This window comes from Malaya genurostris, chromosome 2 (genome assembly GCF_030247185.1).
Source record: "Malaya genurostris strain Urasoe2022 chromosome 2, Malgen_1.1, whole genome shotgun sequence".
NCBI classification, from domain to species: Eukaryota; Metazoa; Arthropoda; class Insecta; order Diptera; family Culicidae; genus Malaya; species Malaya genurostris.
Genome location: NC_080571.1, coordinates 194,942,953 through 194,965,099, shown reverse-complemented (window position 1 = coordinate 194,965,099; position 22,147 = coordinate 194,942,953). Strand labels below are relative to the sequence as shown.

Sequence of the window (22,147 nt, the reverse complement as noted above, 5' to 3'; positions counted from 1 at the left end):
TCTTTCGTTAGACATAATTCTGTTCTCTAGGAATATAGGTATTGTCTCGATTTTAGAGTATTTATTGAAGACTATTTGAATATTTCGTTTTGATCAAAATTATTGTAAATTTAGTTTTAATAAGTGATAAGAAGTAGTATAGAAATATAGATATCAATATTTAGGTATGTTTATCCATTAAGAATTTCATGTCGACGATTATGTATCCCCCAAGGTTGACTATCCAATGTCCCAGTTCGCGACATTCTTGCTTGTCGTGACCTTCCTTACATGAAACTTCTTTATCATTTCATCAAGTCCATTGGAGTTCCAATTTAAATTTTATTTTATGTTAGACTGTTGTCTCTTTCATGAGTTTAACCAATAGCCAACTATATGATATTGAATAAAAGTGAAGAACTGATACAAACAAACCTGAAATAGTTATAAGCATTGTTGGTGATTGCCGAAAATTTGACAGAAGCTGCTATATTGCTATCTATATTATATACAACATTTTCAATCCGGTAGAAGATGCTACAAGAACTCGAGTCTCTCAATGCATGAACCGCGAGAGAATTTCTCTACATTTCTTCGCTCCACTTCATACTCTGAGTATTTCACGGCCGTTAAAAAAAATTACAGTCTGATAATGATCGTTGCTGTGTGAAAATTCCCAAAAGCGAATCGCAAGTTGACAGTTATCGCAGAAAATTTTTGTTTGTTGCGATTATATCCGCCTCTCTTTGATGGCACTGATTCAATCGTGTGAAGAGTTGCTGGTGAGCGTTCTTTGATACGATAAAAGCCATCCTTGGTTATAAGATCATGTACAAAATAATTGTATTTTATTCAATGTAATTTATAATAGCAACTCGTTTGATAAAAACAGTGTTTAGATTCACTAATGAATATCAACATACTAATATGATAATCGAAATGTATTAGGTTAAAAGTACTATGTATTGTGGATGCCACAGCGAAGAAAAACTTATGTATATTGCCTATAAAATAAACGTATTTATGGAAAAAAAATTATGTATCCGGTAGAGCCCCACTTTTTTGTCCGGTTTAGTCCCTCACAAGCAATTCGTTACCGAGACGTAATAATAATTTTGTTTTCCACGTAATCTAAAGCAATCAATATTCACTGGATTCAGTACAAAATGAACTATTAAAAGCATGTAAAGGCCGGCATTGCAATGCACAGAAATCAAATATACTTGAAAATTTTCAGAAAATTTATAAAAAATATTCGAAAAACGTTTGACTTGTTTTGACACGGACGCGATCGATGCCGAGCTGAATTATGTGTATTCATTTTTTCTTTTTATGCGATATTCACCTAACCAGAGACCATTTTTGCCGGTTCGGATAGTAAATGGTGAAAGACCTTTATCACTACTTTCCGACATACCAGAGACTTGGGCGATTCGCATTGTTCAGATGCCTAAGCCCGACTCCTCTGGTAGAAGGTAAAAGTTAAGCTACTAAAAGATTTCTGATTGCCTAAATGACCCTCTGTCACGTCTCTCATTTTCCGTTCTATATATTCACATCCTTGCTCTCTCTTGAGTACTATCATTCTATAATTTTCATTTTCTGTTTCTACAAAAATGGACTCTGGTTAGGTGAATATCGCATAAAAATAAAAACGAAATATTGACTTAGTCGTCAAAAAGAAAAAAAATATGTGTATTCATATATGCATGCATATGTTTTGGTGTAGTGCTCTGTATCTAGTTAACATGAAAACCGAAAGAAACAATTGACCAATTCTTAAACATTAGACATTAAATTTTAAAAATATATAACTCAAAATCGCTTACTTCGATAATTGTTAGACACGCAAATAAGTATAAATGTGAACAAATGAAGCTTCATCTACAAACCATGAAATTCGCTATTGAGTCATACAATCAGCGTTTTCGAAAACAGAAATCCAATTTTGTTATATTCTGCTGCCTTTAAATAAGAAGCATAGTACACCTTCACTGTTTTGGCCGGATTTAGCGTTGGCTGACTATGCCAAAATCACTCTCAATTGGCTTGCGAAAAGGGTATAAATTTCTATCCAACAAATTGCCCTCAGCTTCTACCCATCGAATGTTAATGGGTAATCGTGAAGAGGGTCTTCAAGAAGACTGGTAAGGCAGCTGCAAACATGCAGGAGTTTAAAAAATTTGAGCTCAAGCGCCCAAAAAATGCACATTTGTCATTTGTCCGGAACTTGATGAAGAGCGTTCGATCAAAAGTTCGAAAATTCGTGAAGGAATAACTTAAATTTTATCCGAGTTTCATTATGTTCAAGTTTAACCTCGTACAATAAAGGATCAATTTTTAGTTTGAATAAAATATCGTTTTTTTCATAATTTGAAAGATTTATGGATAGCTTATTTTTGATACACTCCTTAAATGGCAAGAGCAGAGTATCATTACACCACTTTGCCCCTGGCATCTTGGAGGAAAGCAATGTGTCTTAATAAGTATCTAGGAAAAAAATCACACCACTTCTTTTTCTCATTAGGGTGACCGTTTTCATGATGCGGTCGAAATTGTTGAAAATACGAATATTAAGCATGATACGCCAAGTATGTATTATTTGTCGTATATCCTGAAGACAATGGATTCTTTGGCATCAATCGTTGTGGATTATTTCTTCGGCAAGGATTGAACGTTGATGCTCTTTGAAATGGATTTGTCGGCCAATACTTGGTCGGTAAGCTAGAATATCGATCTTTAGCTGCCGCAAGAAGTACACAGATCAAAAATTATAAATTGTAAAATTTATAAGTTTTGATAATAATTCTTCAAACGATACAATTCATAACTACTTAACTTGTCAAATGACGCGATATTCTATTCGTTCTCAGTCAAATCACATGTTTTACGTGTTCTTGAATATAAGTTTATTTGAAATACGACGCCTTTTTTATGTGCATCTAATAAGGTGTAAAATCACAAGATTTTTTCGAACTGTGTTTCTATTGATTCCGTAACCTTACTTCGCGTGCGTCTCCAATCTGCCTTTCATACCATTTTTGTGCCGAAGAAACGTCATCCAGAGTTTTCATAATGTTTCAATTCGGTTTCCAAACTGGGATGTGAGTCAGGTGACCATGATAATGATGCAACAATTTGTGTTTCAATTATGTTTGTTGATATTGACTTACGTCATCGAGTCTTTTTTTTCGATGATAATGCTGTATCGAGCAGCGATGTCTCTTGCCAAATCTCGCAGTATGGAATCAATTTATGTCTTTCAATCTCTCTTCCTAACAATCCTACTGCGGTGAATGGTGACTACAAGCAAGTCCCGTGAAATTTCCGGGCTCAGCCTACACATGTCCACATGATTCCATCCAACGAAGTATCCATGGCTTATTTTGCGATTTCAATGAACTGAGTCGAATGGTATATGACACTCGACCTTCCGGGTCTCAGTTCGAAAGTTGGTTTTCACAGTTATAACACAGTCTTTCTATATGATAAAGTCAAAAATGCCCAGTACAGCACAAAACACCACTTCTAAACTTACCGTGCTTGTGAGCATATGAAAAGGACGTGAACCCGAAAGCTTCATGGTTAAATTGTTACAGACGATATTTGACGGATAACTCTGCAAGCTCAATGAGACTTGCATTAATTCGGGTTTAGGTCATTTGTCGGATTCAACGTGTTTGCTAGTTTGCTTCACACGATTTCAACACCAGCAACAATTCACGCATAATAGTATGAAATGCGCGCGAATTTTTAATACAATGTGGAAAGTGGCGTTGCAGAAAATGAAAAAATTTGAAGTGAAAATTCACCGAACCAACCCGTAAAGTGGAATACACTTTCTATGTTGTGCTCAAGCCACATTCCACCGAAAGGGTTTATGTTTAGAAACTTCGTATCGTATTTCCTGCGGAGGCCATATATTTCCTGTGAAGATATGAGAGAGCAAGGAGATTAAAATCGGCTAGGAAACTTTGTATCTGTGGTTGATGTATGAATATGATATGCAATCGACCTAAGTGATATATCGACGGGGGAAAGTGAAAGAGTTGTGAATTTTATAGACGGCTGGTAGTCGAAGCAATAAGCATGTTTTATTATTTATTCGCTCCTGTGTGTTCAATACGTACATTTAATGTTCGTGTCGGTATGTTGTTGGTTGATGCCCCTTGTAGGAATTTTCTTTTAGTAAAGACTAATTTCAATGATTGAAATGCTCTCTAGAGAGTCGATGGTTTTAATTTTATACACTATTCTACAACGTTTGCATTGTCCTGATTTTTTAATGCTCAGTTAACATAGATAGCATTTAGCATGAGAATGCAGAGGCAACCAGATAGTTCAACTAGTTCGTTGGATTACTCAGACAAACAAACTTATTTGAAACAATCCCCATTTTTTGGTTCAAAAACTGGAGTAATGTTCATGACTACCTTTCATGACTGTTTTCTCATATAGAAAGCCTATACAATCACTCTGAAAAACAACTTTTCCATCGACATCTGGAGAGCTCCGTATTAAACACCATTGTATTAAGTCCGCCGAGTTAGAAAAATAACGTCATTTCACTTCATTCAAGGTGGTTGAAACTATTTCTACAGATGTAGACTCGAGTACTACACTGAGCTAAATTCTCATTTTCACATTATATGATATTCTAATGATTTTTTACTATTAGCATTTCCACTGATAGCTACAAAGTGTATTCAACATCATGTCAAATATATAAGATAATCTTATGAAACATAAAACTCTTCGTAACGTTATTTTTACAGGATTTTCATATAACGAATGAAATTTCCAGGCTGAGTCAAATTTATTGGTGCTCCCTATAACCATTACTAGATATCCACACAACATACATTGAAACAATTTATGAAGCGCATATTATATTCACTTCGAATTAATATAGATAGGTTTATCTATACCATATGACTAGTTTCATAAAATTTATATATAATTTTTGATGGAGGTCATCCCAGTTCTATATAGCAGTTATATATAGATCAAATGATTGCTATTTGATTGAATGAGTGATACATATAAGATTCAAATTAATTAAAATACTGGGATAATGGTGCTTAAGGTAATCAAAAACAATAAAAATAATTGTCTTATTAAAAACTTGTTATATTTTTCGTATGTAAAGTGTTTCATAATGAAAATTTATTTTAATATTTCAACTACACTTATTTCTTTGGAACTGGCTGATTTCATCGGATATTTACTGTTACTAGACGAATCAGATGCACAACGAATCGGAAACTACTTCTTTTATTTAGGATTTTAGCTATACTAGTCGTTAGTTTTGTAAGGGAGCACCTCCTGATATTTGGGAAGGAGATTAGGATCCCGAAACTATAAATAAATAATTTAAATCCTCTTATTAGACAGACAGAGTGATGAGACGTACCGGGTATTTATTTCATAATCCGTTAGGGCATATCCTTGAACGAAATTGAATGAGCTTTCTTGTCAGCGATTTAAAATAACGGAACTGTTTCTTCAGTTTCAAGCAGTACGATAAAATAACGGAACTCCTTCTTCTGCTTCAAGCAGTACGATTCACAACTATTCTTTCGTAAAAACAAACTCCATTATATATCTAAGTTAAAAAATTATTTCTTGTTTTTTCTTCAGCATAAGAAAACAGTGTCTCGTTTTCTTCCTTGTTGCAGATTTGATGTACGCTTCCAAAGAAAATTATAAGTTTTCACATGACTTTTATTAAACATAATCAGCATGTGATTAACAGAAAAATGTAATGAATATTAAAATTATATTGGCTTAAGTTTTATCGACTTTTCGCATAACTTGTATATGGTATTTTTATCAATATCATAAAGATTATGAAGATATAAAATTTATTGTACATCATTTAGATTTTATGTAGAGTTTCATTAAAGGTCATATGTCTTTTGTGAAATACCATCTGCGTATGATTCATAAGACATATTCAACGAATATAAATTATGTAACGAGTTAGGTTTCATCGGGTTTCAATATACATTATATGGGATATTCTTATAACTTTCATTATGGTAACATCTATTTAGATTCAACGTACACTTTAAATAAAGATTATACGTTTCCATATAACTTCTATAAATTATATTCTGTATATGATTCATATGACAAATCTAATGATTATAAATAAGATTTTCATTTTAGTGTAGGTCTTTCGATCCCATTAGTTGCATTTCATCCTGATCCGGATTCGAATTTCAGTTTGGAATTACAGAATAAACGAAAATATAGTCACTTTTTGACTTTATCATATAGAAAGGTTATACTCTCTCTGCGAAAACTGATTGTTGAATCGATTTGTGTGTGAGTGTCCTATACCATTCGAATCAGGTCGTTGAGATCAGTCTGTATGCGTATGTATGCATGTAACATTTTTGTGCACTCAATTTTCTCAGAGACAGCTGAACCGATTTCACAAGTCTAGATTCAAAGGAAAGGCCTTGTGATCCCATACAAAGATTCTGAATTTTATTCGAATCTGATATTTTTGTCCTGGAATTACAGGGTGATGATGGCTTAGAATTTGAAACCGTCGTTTCCTTTTCACAAGTTCAGTCTCCAATTTTATTTGAATATTCAATGATGGAGAATCCAGTCAAAAGAGTTTCTTCTGTAAAAGATTTGTGCGTAATTCGCGACCGTAAGTTACGCTTCACCGAACAGCTTTCGATGGTTATTGCTAAAGCTTTTGCCGTCCTGGGACTTATCAAACGCAACACTAAAGGCTTTAACGACGTTTCTTGTATCAAGGCTGTTTACATTGCTCTAGTGCGCAGTATTTTAGAATACGGAGTTGTAATCTGGGCTCCATACCACAACGTTCACATCGACCGGATCGACAGGATGCAGAAATGTTTTGTCCGATTCGCGCTTCTAAGACGGCCCAATTCAAAGTTTGACGGATGAAAAATTATTTGGATTTATTTTGCATTGAAAATAAAATGATAACAAGTGGTATATTGATTGCAATACAGAGAACGTAAGAACTTCGAGTTTTACATTGTATTGAAACTTCTTATTGGGATATTTTAGTTTGCTGTAAGTATTCTAAATTATAATTGTTCTACAAGATTATTTTTTCAATATAACAAAATAACTATCGAACTGCCAAAAATAAGCATACTCTCGAGCAGGGTTATGTTTGTTAATGACAAACTGCTCGACTGTCAAATTTTAGCTAAAAGTTAAAATAATTTCCGAGATGTTCCACAGCTTTTGTGTTACTAGAAGCACTCAATAAGTGGTCTAGATAAAAATTATTTTTCAACAAAACGATACTACAAGACACAAAGCGAGCAAAGCAATGTAACATTTGTGATGAAAGTTAGTTTAGTTGTACCGTTTTTAACTTTGAATGTCGTTTACTGGTCGTAATACCATTGCGAGTAGTTGCATGGTAACACTACAATTAAAGACATTTCGCTTGACGTGAAATCATAGAAAATTGGTTCAATCGTAGGCATTTACAAAGGTAGGTGTTTTTGTAACAAGGCATTTTTGTAATGTTTTTCACTTGGATTATCTTTACATGAAACCGAAACTTTTAAAGTTTTGTTGCACATATTTATGAAGTTTTATTTCACGTCATCAGATGTTTGCCAATCAATTATTATTCTCCATTCCTATATTCAAACTTTTCCGGATCTCGGTAACTCCTCCATCTCCTCAGCCAGTTTTGCAATGTTTCTATACACAGAGCTTTCAATCTTAGTTGAATTTGATGACTCATCGGTAAGCATTGATATTATTAGAGATTATTGAAATGGGCTTGTGAGCAAATCTACCAACTATGTATTTTAGGGGTTAGCCAAATTTTGTGCTAGGGCACATAACCGTTTTCATTATTTTTACGTTTCGTCTTTGACTCATCAGTGCAGAGCAGTTCAAATTGAACTGCTTAGTGCTAAACTCGGCAGTTCATTTTGAACCGCTAAGCAGACGTAAAGTTTCTGCTACTTACAGAAAACTTTTAGTTTTGCAACGGAGTTTAGCACTAAGCAGTTCAATTTGAACTGATCTGCACTGATGAGTCAAAGACGAAACGTAAAAATAATGAAAACGGTTATGTGCCCTAGCACAAAATTTGGCTAACCCCTAAATGACCATACCTGCATCGGCCAGAAATAGTCGAAAACACGTTTTCGTTCGGCACGTCAGAAAAGACATTGTACTCCGTTGCAAAACTAAAAGTGTTCTGTAAGTAGCAGAAACTTTACGTCTGCTTAGCGGTTCAAATTGAACTGCCGAGTTTAGCACTAAGCAGGTTCAATTTGCACTGCTCTGCACTGATGAGTCAAAGACGAAACGTAAAAATAATAATGAACTATGTATTGCTGAAAAAGAACGGAAATATGATATTCCCGATTTGCACATAAGTGTGAATAAATTATTTGTTTGGTAAATATGGAAAATGATTTTGTGATTCGATATCAAAATAAGCCCACAGCAGCGATAATTGAATCAATACTGACACAATACTCAATTGGTGAATAATTTCTCCACTTTATTGAAGAGCGCTCCCCTCTCGATATGGCTTTACTGGAAGCATATCTTCAGCCCCTTGTTGATTTTTCTGTTCGGATATTTTGCCCTGAGACAGAGAAAGATATGCTGCTGATCCCGACTTGTTCGAGCCACTAGTAAACTCAAGAAGAGCCATTTAACGCCTGATTGCCTTCTCATGCCACTCGCGGTGGCATAGAGTAAAGAATGACGAAAAGGACGAATTTCTGTTTACGTTAGGTGAGGTATCTCTTTTTATTTGTGCTTGATGGCTGCATTACATATTTCATCAGATCCCTTTCCACTTCGCTACGGTATTTGAGCGTACAAGAAGCTCAATTCATTCAGAAAATGTTACAGTGGCACGTAACGTAGTAAATTTCATCAGCAAAAAATGGAATATTTGTGATCATGTCTGAAAAATTATTTCTCATTGGGGTGTGCAATTAGGTTTTATTTTAATTTGGCATACATCACCTCCGATTTCTAATAGATTGTTTGTTTGTTTATTTGTAGGAAAAGCTCGGTGAAGTTAGTTTCTGCCTAGCTTACTCTCCAACAGGCATAAAACCTCCTCTTTTTTTGCATCAACATATTACAATCATCCAAATGATATATTTTTCTAAACTAACTAGAACTAATTAGATAGTAACCCTAGGAAAAGTCGAATCAATCCGAACAGTGGTTCAATAAGCGGCACATGCTGGCAAAAGGCTCGTTGTACCCATAATTAGTTCTAGCATAGTGGATCCGAAGAAAAGAATAGTTTCTAAGACAACGGCGATGGATATTTATTTGTAAAAGCTGTAAGTGCTCAGAGCAGTCTATTCTTGATTGAGGGAGATCTACCACAAAAATAGCCTTGTTGACATCGCGACGGACAGATAACAAATCTAGATCAATCTGTTTGCACTTGCTATGGTCACTTTGAAGTTTCCAAGGGTATCTCTAAGGTAGCTGACGAAAGCGAATCGAACAAATTTTCGTTGGATTGCTTCAATGCGTTGGATATCATTTTGGTAGTACGGTGACCAGACAACCGAGGCAGTTTCGAGCGTAGAGTGAACTAAGGCACAATATAATGCTTTCAAGCAATGCACATCATCGAATTCTTTTGTAACGCGGAAAATTAGTCCTAGTGGCTTGGAGGCTTTAGAAATAGTAAACTCAATGCGCTCCTTGAAATTTAACGTAGAGTGCAGGAGGACACCAAGGACCCTCAGAGACGATGTACGTTCCAGAACAATTTGTGAAATTTTATAGTCGAAACTGACTACAGACTGTTTGCGACTAAAAAAGATGACGAAGCATTTGGAGGCGTTCAAAGCCATTCTCTTGATATTACACCAATTAGTCAAATTATTCAACTGCTCTTGTAGGAACTCTGCGTCAGCTGTGGATTTACTTACATGAAAAATTGGAAGTCATCGGCGTACGATAGTTTCATACACTTGATCGAAAATTTAGATCGTTGAGATAAAATAAAAATATAATCAGTTCAAGGTGACTTCCTTGAGGAACTCCAGAGGTAACAGCGAATGGTAAGGTTGTACAGTTTTTTATTTTCATTTTCATTTCGCGACAAGCTTGACCCGATTTGGCGGTTCAATGCATACGGCGCTGATCTTACAAGCCAGTTGACATATGTTCGAGCCCCGACCTCGAAGGATTCATAGTGTCAGTAGAATCGTAGTACTAGAAGTCTGTTGAAACAGAAAGGCCAAATTCCACAAAAGGAATGTAATCCCAAGACTTTGCTTTTGCGACAAGTAAGATATGAATGAAACCAATTCAGAAATGACCCTTCAAATCCTAGTCTATTTAACTTTGAGATTATTATGTGATAATTAAATTTTGGTTTTTCTTCCAAGTTATCTTGCAAATTCTTCTGGCATCGTTTTCAAATAAAACTGATCTCTGCTTAAGCAAGTCTTCTTTTATTATGCTCACGTTTCCAACACCGGTGCCAGTGTTATATTACAAACTTAAAAGAAAGTTGAATGAAATTACAATTTTTGAGACCGATACATTTCGGCGAGCAGAAGAATCTTGCGTTCTGACAAATGTGTTAAAACATCAAATTTCACATGCCTGGGCTGAAGGCTGAGTGTTTGGCACAGATTGGTCATTCTTTATTAATCCACACTTTTAGAAAAAAAAACGTGCCTAACCCATCTAGCAGTGAGATGATTTCTTTTTTTAAAAAATTTACTTGTGTTGTTTGCATTATTATTCTTCGGTGTTTTTAGTTTCCATGAAATTATTTTAATGACCGTCGTTTTAAATTACATTACTCAGTAATTTTGGAGCTGCAAATCGGATCGAAAAAAGAAATTTTATAAAACTATAAAATAATTCCTTTGAATCTAAACGTATGATAATCGATTATGCATTCCATGAGATGTCGAAATAAATTCTACTTTAGAGTTTTTAGTCAATGTTTATGGTACTTTCAGAACCGGTATTCAGGGACCAGCGTAACCAAAAACGTATGATGATGAATAAATTGGAATAGTTTTGCGCAACTTAGAATTTTTTTCGAATATTCTATGACGGTTTTAGTTATCTAAACTCATCACCTTGTTATTGCAGAATCGGATAAAATTCACTAGTTTAGTATGAGACCATAAGTCTTTTAAATTGAATTTTTGTTCATGAAATTAGTTTTGGCGTGTAGCCGAAGTCAGTTAAATTCACCTAATTGAGAATCATTTAAACAAATTTGAAATTTTTGAAAATCAGTGTAGCCATCTTTGAGAAGTCGTAGTGTGTTCCATTTTTTTTTTAAAAAGGGGTGCTGTACACAGTCTTTTAGGTGCTTAAAAACAAGCATCATATACAGTATTTAAAATCGTGTTTCACGTTGCTCCTAAATATCGCTCTATCATGCAGCGCACATAACTCCAACTGCTGAGATGGGGAAGAAAATTCGCTTACACAAAAATTTCGATATATCCATAAAAAATGAACAGATTTAACAATCTATGGCTTGTTGAATAACTCGTACCGTTTGGAATCTAAGTCTCTCACTCAAACGCTCGGGTAGGGATTTTCATCGAATTTATTTTTTCAAAAAATCATAACTCTTGATACCGTTGACCAATTTTCATGCGTCCAGTGTCAAAATAAAAACAGATTTTCTTCTAGTCCATGCAAACTCATACGGAACCGCAGCGGTCCAAAAACACCGGAGTTATTCCAGATCGCGTTGGGGTATGTCTGTTCTGCCGTTAGAAGTTTTTGATACATAAAATTTTATATAAGTATGGGATTAATACGGAAATTGTATAAAATGTGAAAGACTTACTAGAGCTCCTAAAATGCAATGTCCAATTCCGGTAAATCCGGATTGTGGTCCCATAGAATTGTGCTTGAAATTTGACATGGCATTTCATCTCAGGACTTTTCAAGTTGTTAAAAGACTTTCAAAACTAATTTGGGAACTCCAGTTTAGTTGATCTGCATATTTTCGAGATTTTGATGTAAATTCAAAGTACTTTCCACTTAGAGCTGTTTGATCAACTACTTTTTGCCACCTTCATAACATACTTCTAACGGCAGAACAGACATACCCCAACGCGATCTTGAATAACTCCGGTGTTTTTGGACCGCTGCGGTTCCGTATGAGTCAGCATGGACTAGAAGAAAATCTGGTTTTTTGACACTGGATGCATCGAAATTGATCAACTGTATCAAGAGTTATGATTTTTTGAAAAAAATAATTTCGTTGAAAATACCTACCCGAGCGTTTGAGTGTTAATTGCGATCAGGCTGCCGAAGAGACCTTTCTTTTAAGTCTCATTTGATCAAAATCGGTCCAGTCATGATCTGGGATCTCGTTGAGCTGAATCGATTGGAATTCGATTGAGTACTTGACGAAAAAAATATTTGTAGTCGTTTTGCCCCGAAGAAGAAGGTATAACCTTCGAAACGTTGGCCTTTAACGAAAAATAAATGTTTTGACGAGAAACCAATTGACCAAAAAGCCATCTCTTTATTTGAAACATACACTTGGCGTAAATTTTAGTATGCCGTAATTTGTTTTAATGATGGGTGAATACTTCGTCCAATATCATGTACAAATGAATGTTGTGTTTATTTCAATGTTAATTCCAGTCTAATTAGCTGTGAAGTTTATGATATGATTCTTTTTCACATGCTTCTAATTGTAAATTCTCGCTTAGAGTTGTGTGCATCTATAGAAACGTAAATTTACTAGATCTTTTCGTAGAATGCGGTCATTTTACGCATTTCTGTTTTACGGATTGCAATAGATTACCGTCGCTTATAAATATAAAGTTTAAAAGGTAAGCTTTGATTGAAAATCGTTCATTTCTTTTATTACTACAGTCGGAACTGGATGTCGAGGTGAGGTTCTCCCATCAACATCAGTAAGAACGAAACAGGTACAAAGAGTGAAAAGTTCAGGTCGTTCTCTCATTTGGACTTCGGTCGTCGGGAGGAGCAGTCGGCAATGAAAGCAGACCGTCTGAGTGGTATGAAGCCTCGAACGCTCAGGTCACAGGGCAAATTTCCCTTCATATAAGATCGACCGCGTCATCCTGCTGCTGGTCGTTTGCAATGGAGCAAAATACAACGAAAAATGGACAATGGGGAACATTATGCAAAATCAGTCCATCTTATGGCTCCAAATGTTATCTAAAGAACTATAAAGATTGCTTCTTTGCGTAGCGGAAATTAAAACCATCAGTGTAGTGAAAATCTAGTATAATTTGATTAACTTTGTGCAATTTTCGCAGAGCAAAATTCGTGACAGTGTTTAATACCTTAGAGAATTACATAATTTGGCACTTCTGAAAGCCAGAAATTAATTCCGTACGGCATTTTGATAGTTTGTTTTCATTGAAATATTCAAATCCGAAATGAAATAATCGACATCAAAATTCTGTATGTTGCTGTTTAGAGCAATAATTGTATACCCAAAGAATTATGCGAAATTTTTCTTCACTATACTGTATATGTCTTTACTGTATGCTGATTTACTATATAAAATACATAGCACCGACACAGATACCATTCATAAAAGGTTCTTTTCAGAACCACCATTATTTTATCATTAAGAACTATACTGGTTATTTCGTAATATTTAATTGTGTGTCAAAATGTACTGTAGTTTAGGTGTATTGTTTCAAATTCGAGTAGTGAAAAAGGGAAAAGCTTGTACAATTCACACAATCGATAAACTAATTGATATTCGGATGTATAAAGAATGAGTGTCAGCTTTATTCGTTTTCACGACATCCAGTTATATCTCTGACGTGTGTGTAAACGTACTTTTTTCGCCTAGAAAAAATCATGTAACTTTACGTCTTCTGAGACCGACATATTCGAGCATTAAAAAACACTAAATTATGAATAAATTTAGCACCTGTCCAATTCGCTACGATGTGCTGGAACATGTAAATTTACACGCTTGCTTGAAAGTTCAGGTTCGTTTGACACATATTTGAATCGTTTTTGTAAAATTCAGTCATTTTACTACTTTCGTATGTGGACTTACGTCACCTGTAAATTTCCTATTTATTACAGTGTAGGATTAATTATCATCCATCGTCTGAAGTTGACAAATTTTACAACTTAATCGACTATGAATTATCATTAACCCTACTGTTACACTCTTGATGTGAATGTTACCTCATGTTCAGAACGTAACCTCACCAATACTTCATTTTTCCACAGTTCCATCTATTGAAGGGCCAATGTTCAGTATTCCAAAGGTGAACCGGTTGCACATGGGAGCTTATTTATGTATAGCATCGAACGGAGTTCCACCATCAGTCAGCAAGCGAGTCATGCTGATAGTGCACTGTAAGTGTCAGCATTGCCCAATACTCGATGAGTACTACATAAAATTTACTTTATCTCAGTTCCACCTATGATTTGGGTGCCGAATCAGCTAGTCGGAGCAGTAGAGGGACAACGAATGACGCTGGAGTGTCACTCGGAAGCATATCCTAAATCGATTAACTATTGGACTCGGGAAAAAGGAGACATTGTACCACAAGGTGAGTATGTCAGTATGAAAGTGTTTTGACTATAAAGAATAACAATCCCATTGTTTATATGCTAAGTAGTTTTTCCCATTTTCTTATTAACCTTCATCGGTTGATAAAATGACTTCAGGTGGTACGGATCGTATAAGAAAATCTCACACGTGTTTTCTTTGAAAACATATCCATTGGTTCCAATTTGCATTATGTTATCTAAATGAACTGTGCTTAGATCTTTTTCCCAACCCTACCGAAAACGTAAGCAATCCCATTTTTTCCGGCCGTGTCCTATATCTTCGTGGAAAATAGTAACATCATAATTTTCTCATATCACGTTTTGCTGATTAGATCGAAGCTACGTGCCTTCGAAAGAAAATAGACGGGAAGGAAGTTGACAAAATAAACCCGAAAGGTGGCAAACAAACATCTTCTTTTACATGTTCATATGTTCGCACTTTCACTTTGGATTTTAAGGGATCCAAATGAGTCCAAGCTGGAAAAAGAGAGAGGTCTGGGATGGATTTCAAAAGTTCAAGTTCAGAAGTTAAGTGAGCATTTATAGAATGCGAAGTGGGGATGAGAAGGACTAAAGATTTTGACTCGCTGTGACCCGTGTACGATGGCATCTTTCGTCGTTCTACATATAAGAAAAAGGGACGTGTTACGCCGCTATGTGGGATGTTTGTGACAAAAATCATATCTCCTCTGGGGTTACGGAACCAAGGATAAACATGGTGCAAAAGTGATAGTATAACGGGAAAACTGCATGCTCATCGCAAGTTTAAGGGATTTGTAATAGTCCAACGGTATTGGGATATGGAGGATTTCTTTTCATCCATTCGGCGATAATGGTTGTTTAAAGTTGGAATTTGTTTTGTGTACCATGAAGGATACATTTAAAAATTAATTCCACAAATGTGACAACCGAAGAACACTCAATTTTGGTTATCGAACTGATACCTTTAATTTATGTATCCATTCTACCCAAAACAACGTTTGTTTCACGCAAGCCAACGGAAAACGGAAACCCAATCACATTGGTTTGGCTCAAGACCAAAAAAGCGCCAAGAAAGTATAATATCTTAATTGCCTGAAATTAGGTTAATTCTATCGCACCTTCGTTTCTGTTTCAAGGTCGTGCATATTGGTTTGGGTCAAAGTTCATTGCAAAGTTAAAGGCCACACATCAATTAAACATGTTTTTTTAATATTATGCTTATGTTTTTTCTGCGAGCTCAGCATAAACGAAATGTTTTGAAATATCACTCGAAATATTCCTATAAAACTGAGGTTACCACGAACAATTATTGTGATTGTCAATTGAGAATTAATTTTGGCCAATATAGGCACTGTTAAATGTATTGCTTGATTTCGTCACGACTTTTATTTAAGTTCGTCTAGATACAGTAATACTTCAAGAGATATAAAATAGCATTGAAGACTTGGACTCTAGAAGTGTGTAGACACGCTGATATCACTAGACGAGAGTAATATGATGTATCAGATATAACGAACGACTGCGACGTGAAGATCTATCCGTTTTCCGATGCTACTCTGTACTAAACGTTGTGTCGAAACAGATGTTGATGAAAAGTAAAATTATTGTGCGACAGTTCTTATTGAAGTATAGGTCCATGACATTTATGACAGTTCTTATTGAAGTATTGGTTTCATAAGGTTTAACGGTTGTTTTAGTGCGTAGAGGCTAATTGTTCAATGAACTGCTATTCAATTACAAGTGCAACAAATGATTAAGAGTGTACTATTTATTCTTTCAATTCACCATTTACACGCAATCCGGTAATTTTTTATGGCTTACGATTTAGTAATAAGTTCAGTAGTTGAATCGATTTCAAAGTGTTCGGTAATGAAATTTGTGTTGCTCTATTAAAAACTACCGAACAATTCTTCAAACGCTATACCTATACACTAGCGAATTGCTCGGCAAATTTGGTTTAAACTATGATTATCTATTTGATCAAAAATTTAAAAGTTATTATGATTTTTATATATGCCGACAGTCAAATTTCATATGAACTGAGAAGTCGACATTGGTGCGCCTAAGAATATTTGCAGGCAGTTTCGATAATTTCGATTTCTTCCGTAGCTGGTTAATTACGTGTGTGTTCATAATTAAGAATAAAACTTACTCTATTCAACTAAATTTTTAACACAAATGTCTCGCTTTCCAAATTTACACAGAAAAAATGTGAATTTAACAGGTGACCAAATCTCCAATACGAAGCATTCAATACGAGCATTCAATTTATAGAAACCTAATTTGTGAAATGACGGTAAATTCCATTTGCAGCTTACTGTTGGACTAGAATGAATATTACTGATTACAGCAATGAGCGAACCAAGGCTCATCAAAATTGAACCACGAGTATTAAGTATTAAAAGATAACCAAGTTACGAGCCGTGGTTCATCCGTGCTAGTGCTCAAATTTGACAACCGTGGTTCGTGTAGTCTGAGCTAGTGATAGGATAACGCTCAAGAGCTGTTTAATAGAACCGTGGCTCTCAAAATGAGCCATGTCCTCCAGCATTGTTGAATTCAGATTTACATGGGGGGTGGATGAAGCAAGTGCCTTTAAAAAGGGGGATGTAACGGCATAACTCCGAAACTACTGAACGGATTGCTATCACACTTGGCATAGATGCTTTTTGCTCATCAGAGATAGTTGTAAGGGTATTATTATGGGGGAGGGAGCGAAGCAAGTATCCATAAAAGGGGTCATGAAAAAATTTATTTAATTTTACGAGAATCGATACTTTTTGAAGATCATAGATGCGCAACTTAGATATGATAAGGGTATTCGTGTGGGGTGGATGTAGTACGTGCCTCTAAAACGGGGATGTAATGTTTGTAACGGCAAAACTCCGGAACTACTGAACGGATTGCTATCAAATTTGGCACAGATACTTTTTGCTCTTCAGAGATGCTCATTAGAACATTTTCAGGGGGGGAGTGTATAGCAAGTGTCCTTAACATGGAGAGAGGGGGTCAATGACGAAATTTATATAATTTGAAGAGAATCGAGATTTAGGCTAGAAGGAGGGGTTTCTGAAAATAAATTTTTATCTCCCATTTTTTGTAAAACAAGAGAGTGGCCAAAATTTTAAGGTCGTAGTAGATAGTATTGCTGTTGTTAATTTGAATGCAAAGCAATTTTCAATTTTCAAAGAACTAAAGGAAAATAATGTTTATCTGCCTATGAACGCGAGTGTATTTAAGTCTCAGCATTACTACAAAACAAGTAAACAAATCGCCACTAAGTTTGGCACATGTACCAAAGGTGGAAGTCGATATTTTTTGAAAAGCACAGATATTTTCTACACTACTCAGGGAAATCATGGAGGAGATCTGTAGTAAGTTCACTGACGAAAAAGGAAGTTAAATAAAAATAGATTATAAGGTTATTTTGAGGATGAGAGAGTGGAGTAAGTGCCTCGAACATGGAAAGTGTAAGGGAAAATTGATAGGGTTTTACGAAAAATTGGTACTTCTTTACGAGTACAGCATATTTCTAGCAACTAAGTGAGGTTTAAAAAAATATTCACAAGAGAAAGGAGGAATAAGTGCATTTTATTATGTAAAATGATAGAACTGTCGACTCAAGGTGATGGAAATAAGATAACAACAGCATTTGTATTAACTGAATCGTTATTCCATTGGTTTTCCTCCCCGGTGAATGACCAAAATGATTAAGGCCGGGGTAAAATAAACTCGGAAATTACTAAGAAGGTTTTTATAGGGAGAAAGGTGTTTTAAATGTTTCTAACGAATGGGTTCAAATAAGAAACTAATCCAATTTGTCGAGAATACCATGAAAATTATGATTATTGTGAGATCTGAGATGGGACACTGATCATTCGCAATCTGAACATGAACGGAGTATTGTTCAATCGGGTTGCCGTCTAAGTTCACTACAATGAAAGTATTTCACTAAGCAGGACAGCTTCAACAATTTTTTTCGGCCTTCCCTTCATGAAACATTTTTGAGCAATGCCGGGTAAATCAGCTAGTAAATTATAAAAGTCTAAGGATAAAGTAAAATCCGTCATGCTCGCAGCTCTCTATTGCCCTTATTTTTATAGACTAATAAACCTATAGCTGGTAACAGATATTTGACACTAATTTATAAACCCATTACAATAGGCTCGGTACCTCATGCGGCATATTGGCCGTTTAAATGAGGACGCGTTATCCTCATTAGCATGACAATCATCAGTTGGAGAACACTCAGCAGCGAGGAACAACAACTCTGACTATAGAGTAATCGGGTCGTTTTCATGTCATTTGCCACCGAATATGAAAATCACACCGCTACAATTATGCAAATTTAACAAGTCTTCTGTTATGCCCCATTCGCTTTCAACGCACACTTCTCCTATCAGATATCATTCTCAAACTCTTTTTTCCCGTTGTTTTCCTTTCTTTTTCGCACCATCTGCCTGCTACTTTTGGACGGAAAATGGTTTTGCCTCGTGCGCTAGGTGGCAAATACGAACCGGTGCTGATAGACAACGCATACAAAGTGGTGATGAAGCTGAGCATCAAGGTTGTGAGCCAGGCAGATTTCGGAGCGTACAAGTGTATTGCTAAAAATTCCCTTGGGGAAACCGACGGCACCATCAAACTCTACAGTAAGAACTGCTTTCCGATAGATACCGGAGATACTTTTTTTCTGTCACATCTCCAATTGTGTCCGAAGAGCTTCAATGTTCCCTCCGGTGTTGTTCCGTTGGCACTGCCAGTAACGGAAACGGAAGCAACTGCACAGCTGCTCGGCGGCACACAAACATCAAGCGTTATAATTTACTTTGCCTATTCGGTTTTATGGTAATCGTTGTTTTTCCGTTTCAGAGCTTCCGAAAAGTGCAATCAATTCGTTGGACTCACACGAAGGAAGGAGGAAGAGTGAGTATAGTTTATAAATGATTTGGATTTGGTTATGGAATATAAGCATGAATGAAGTTCCAATTAGATATCTCAAAATTTGATCTTACTTTAATTATATATAAATTAGTAAATCGTTCTTAGTGCTGATAAACTGTGATTAACTAACTGATTTCTATTTAAAATACTAGGGTTTTTGTACCCATTGTCATCTGATTAGTAGACTCACCATATTATTTTGCGGATTATTCGACTTTCAATCAACGAATTGTGATACAATCGAATACAATATTACAATGTCTTCGCTTTGGCAATAAGAGCAATATCGCAAAAAAAACTGTTTTAATCCACCTAGTGGTGTAATGATGCATTTCCCATATTATCAATCATCTCCTATATATAAAAGAAAGGAAAGAAAGCTTAGAACCCAGTTTTGGAGACTTCTTTTGCATAACTACTACATTTAAATATGTGTTTCATTTGAATTTAAGTTAGTAAAAATCTATATAACTATATTTGAGAAAATGAAGTGAGCTCCATTTTAAAGATTTTGACCATTATTGCCGGATCCGAAAACCGGAATTTCGGATCAAAAAATCATCAGAAAAACTATGAACTGTAACAATAATTATAATTACCTAAATTTTCAGCTCCTTCATTTAAAATGGCGATTTTAAATAAATGACGAGCCCAGGATAACTAAAAACAGTTCGTATGGCCATCAGTTAACATGGCCTACGAATTGGAACAGTTTCGAACACAACTTAGAAGACTTTTGAAAACTTTTCACCTTGTAATGTTAGAACCGGAAATCGAATTTGAATATTTTTGTGGAACTATCAGACCAGTTAATTTGAGTTTGATTTTATGAAAATTTAATATGAGTTTATTTGGTCTTAGACTTTTATCTGCGAACTAAAGGAATTTATTAGCAATATTTAAAGAACTCGCTGCTCATCACATGGTTACTTGTGAATAAAAACCTTTACCATATTACTTATATTTTCAAAAATATCATAAGAAAATTTTTTTTTCAAACTTGAATGAAACTTGAAGAAACCTTTTTTAGGTATAAACTAACATAACCTTTCAATTTGTAAACAGTTGTGTCAAATTAATAAGAATTTTTATTTATTTTGCATCGTCGAACTAAATGACGATTTGAGATTTTAAACACACTTTACCCTATAGTTCCGGAACCGGAAATCGGATCCGAATGAAATTCAAGAGCAATTATGGGACTATAAGACTTTTTAATTGAGCCTAAGTTGGTGAAAGAGAAAATTGAGTATTAAATAGCAACCTTTGGGACTATGAGATGTTTTATTTGAGAAAAAAAAGTGACATTATTTGGCATATGACATGGCAACATCGAAACGAAGAGGTGGGACGAAAATAGCCTCTTTTGGGGTGGCGAAAATTATCAATTTTTTGTTAATCTTAAGGTTTCCACAACACACTCGGCATCGACAGCACGAAACATGATCGAAGATTCCGATTCATCGAATGATTTGGACAGATGTTTTGTTTTTTAGAACTAAATGGGGCAATAATCAGCGCAACAAAGTTTGCTCCCACAAAGCTCACTCTGTTTGAGTACTCAAGTGACAATATTTTCACATGCCTGAAATGCTTCCCCGAGCCAGACAGTCAATCGGATAATGAGTGAAAAGTTTTTTGTTTACTTGAATTTTGGTCTTAACTCAAAAGCAATTGCATATTATTTCCCATATATTTTTCTGATCATCTTTCATATTTCTTTAACAAAATTAGTCATTTTAAAATGAAATGAAAAAGTTGCAAAATATCAATGCCGGCGAAAAATTTCATTTCCTACGTCTAAATGAGACTGGCCGTTTTCGCCCCACCGATTTCAAGATATTCGATTTCGAGGTTGGTGAATTCCGAACCAGATTGCGCCCGTATAAGCGAGGATATATAAATCAAACAATTTAACTAATGGTTATAGCTTCCGAACAGCATATAACACTCTGGAAAAAAAATAATATTTTAGGCAATATTTTTAGCACAAGACCAAAAGTGACCATATATGGTGATTTTGTGATAATACTAACAAGTGAGTAAAAATTGAATGAAAGAAAATATTAAGGATGATAAACACTACAAATGGTTCCATCTGCTAATGACGGCTTATCTATATTAATTTTTCTTGCAATTATTTTAGGGTTTATGTTTTCTATAATTTCTTCTGATAAGATGGAAAGATGGTGGCCTTGGTCATAATGTAAGATAGTAAAAAGAAATGATTGCCAATTAAATAACAATACGTTGCCTCTAAACAAAAAGTAGCTGTCATTTTCAGATTCTATTTAATAAATTTTTCATTTCGTTGCGCTTTTATTTCTTCTCATTTTTATATACAGATTTTTACAGAGTTTTGATCCCCCGATACAGAATTACAGAATTTTCTCCTGAAAAATAGAGAATTGAATCTGACAACCCTGCACGCTATATGAAACTAAACACAGCACGCTGTGAACGGAACAAATCCGGTGTTTTTTTCTTCTTCCGTTCTAGCACGTACCGATTCGTATCGGTTTGGCATCGTCATTTTCTATGACGGTTTGAAAGTTTTGACACTCATCGCCATATAATTTCGGAACCGGAAGTCAGAACTGAATGAAATTGCACAGTATTTTTTAAAACTATGACAGCTTTAATTTGAATCATGAATTGTGGAAATCGGTTTAACAGTTGTTGAGAA

The 22,147-nt window shown here is 35.2% G+C and overlaps 1 protein-coding gene across 5 annotated transcripts in view; it reads left to right on the top strand.

Moving 5' to 3' along the window:
* LOC131433102 (lachesin-like) overlaps positions 1-22,147 on the top strand; it is a 97,299-nt gene that overhangs the window by 63,414 nt on the left and 11,738 nt on the right. For all 5 annotated transcript variants that reach the window (XM_058599919.1, XM_058599918.1, XM_058599916.1 and 2 more), the window contains exons 6-9: positions 14,209-14,337; positions 14,397-14,534; positions 19,020-19,169; positions 19,390-19,443. In XM_058599919.1, coding sequence (XP_058455902.1) covers positions 14,209-14,337; positions 14,397-14,534; positions 19,020-19,169; positions 19,390-19,443 — 471 coding nt within the window. The remainder of the gene's footprint in view (positions 1-14,208; positions 14,338-14,396; positions 14,535-19,019; positions 19,170-19,389; positions 19,444-22,147) is intronic.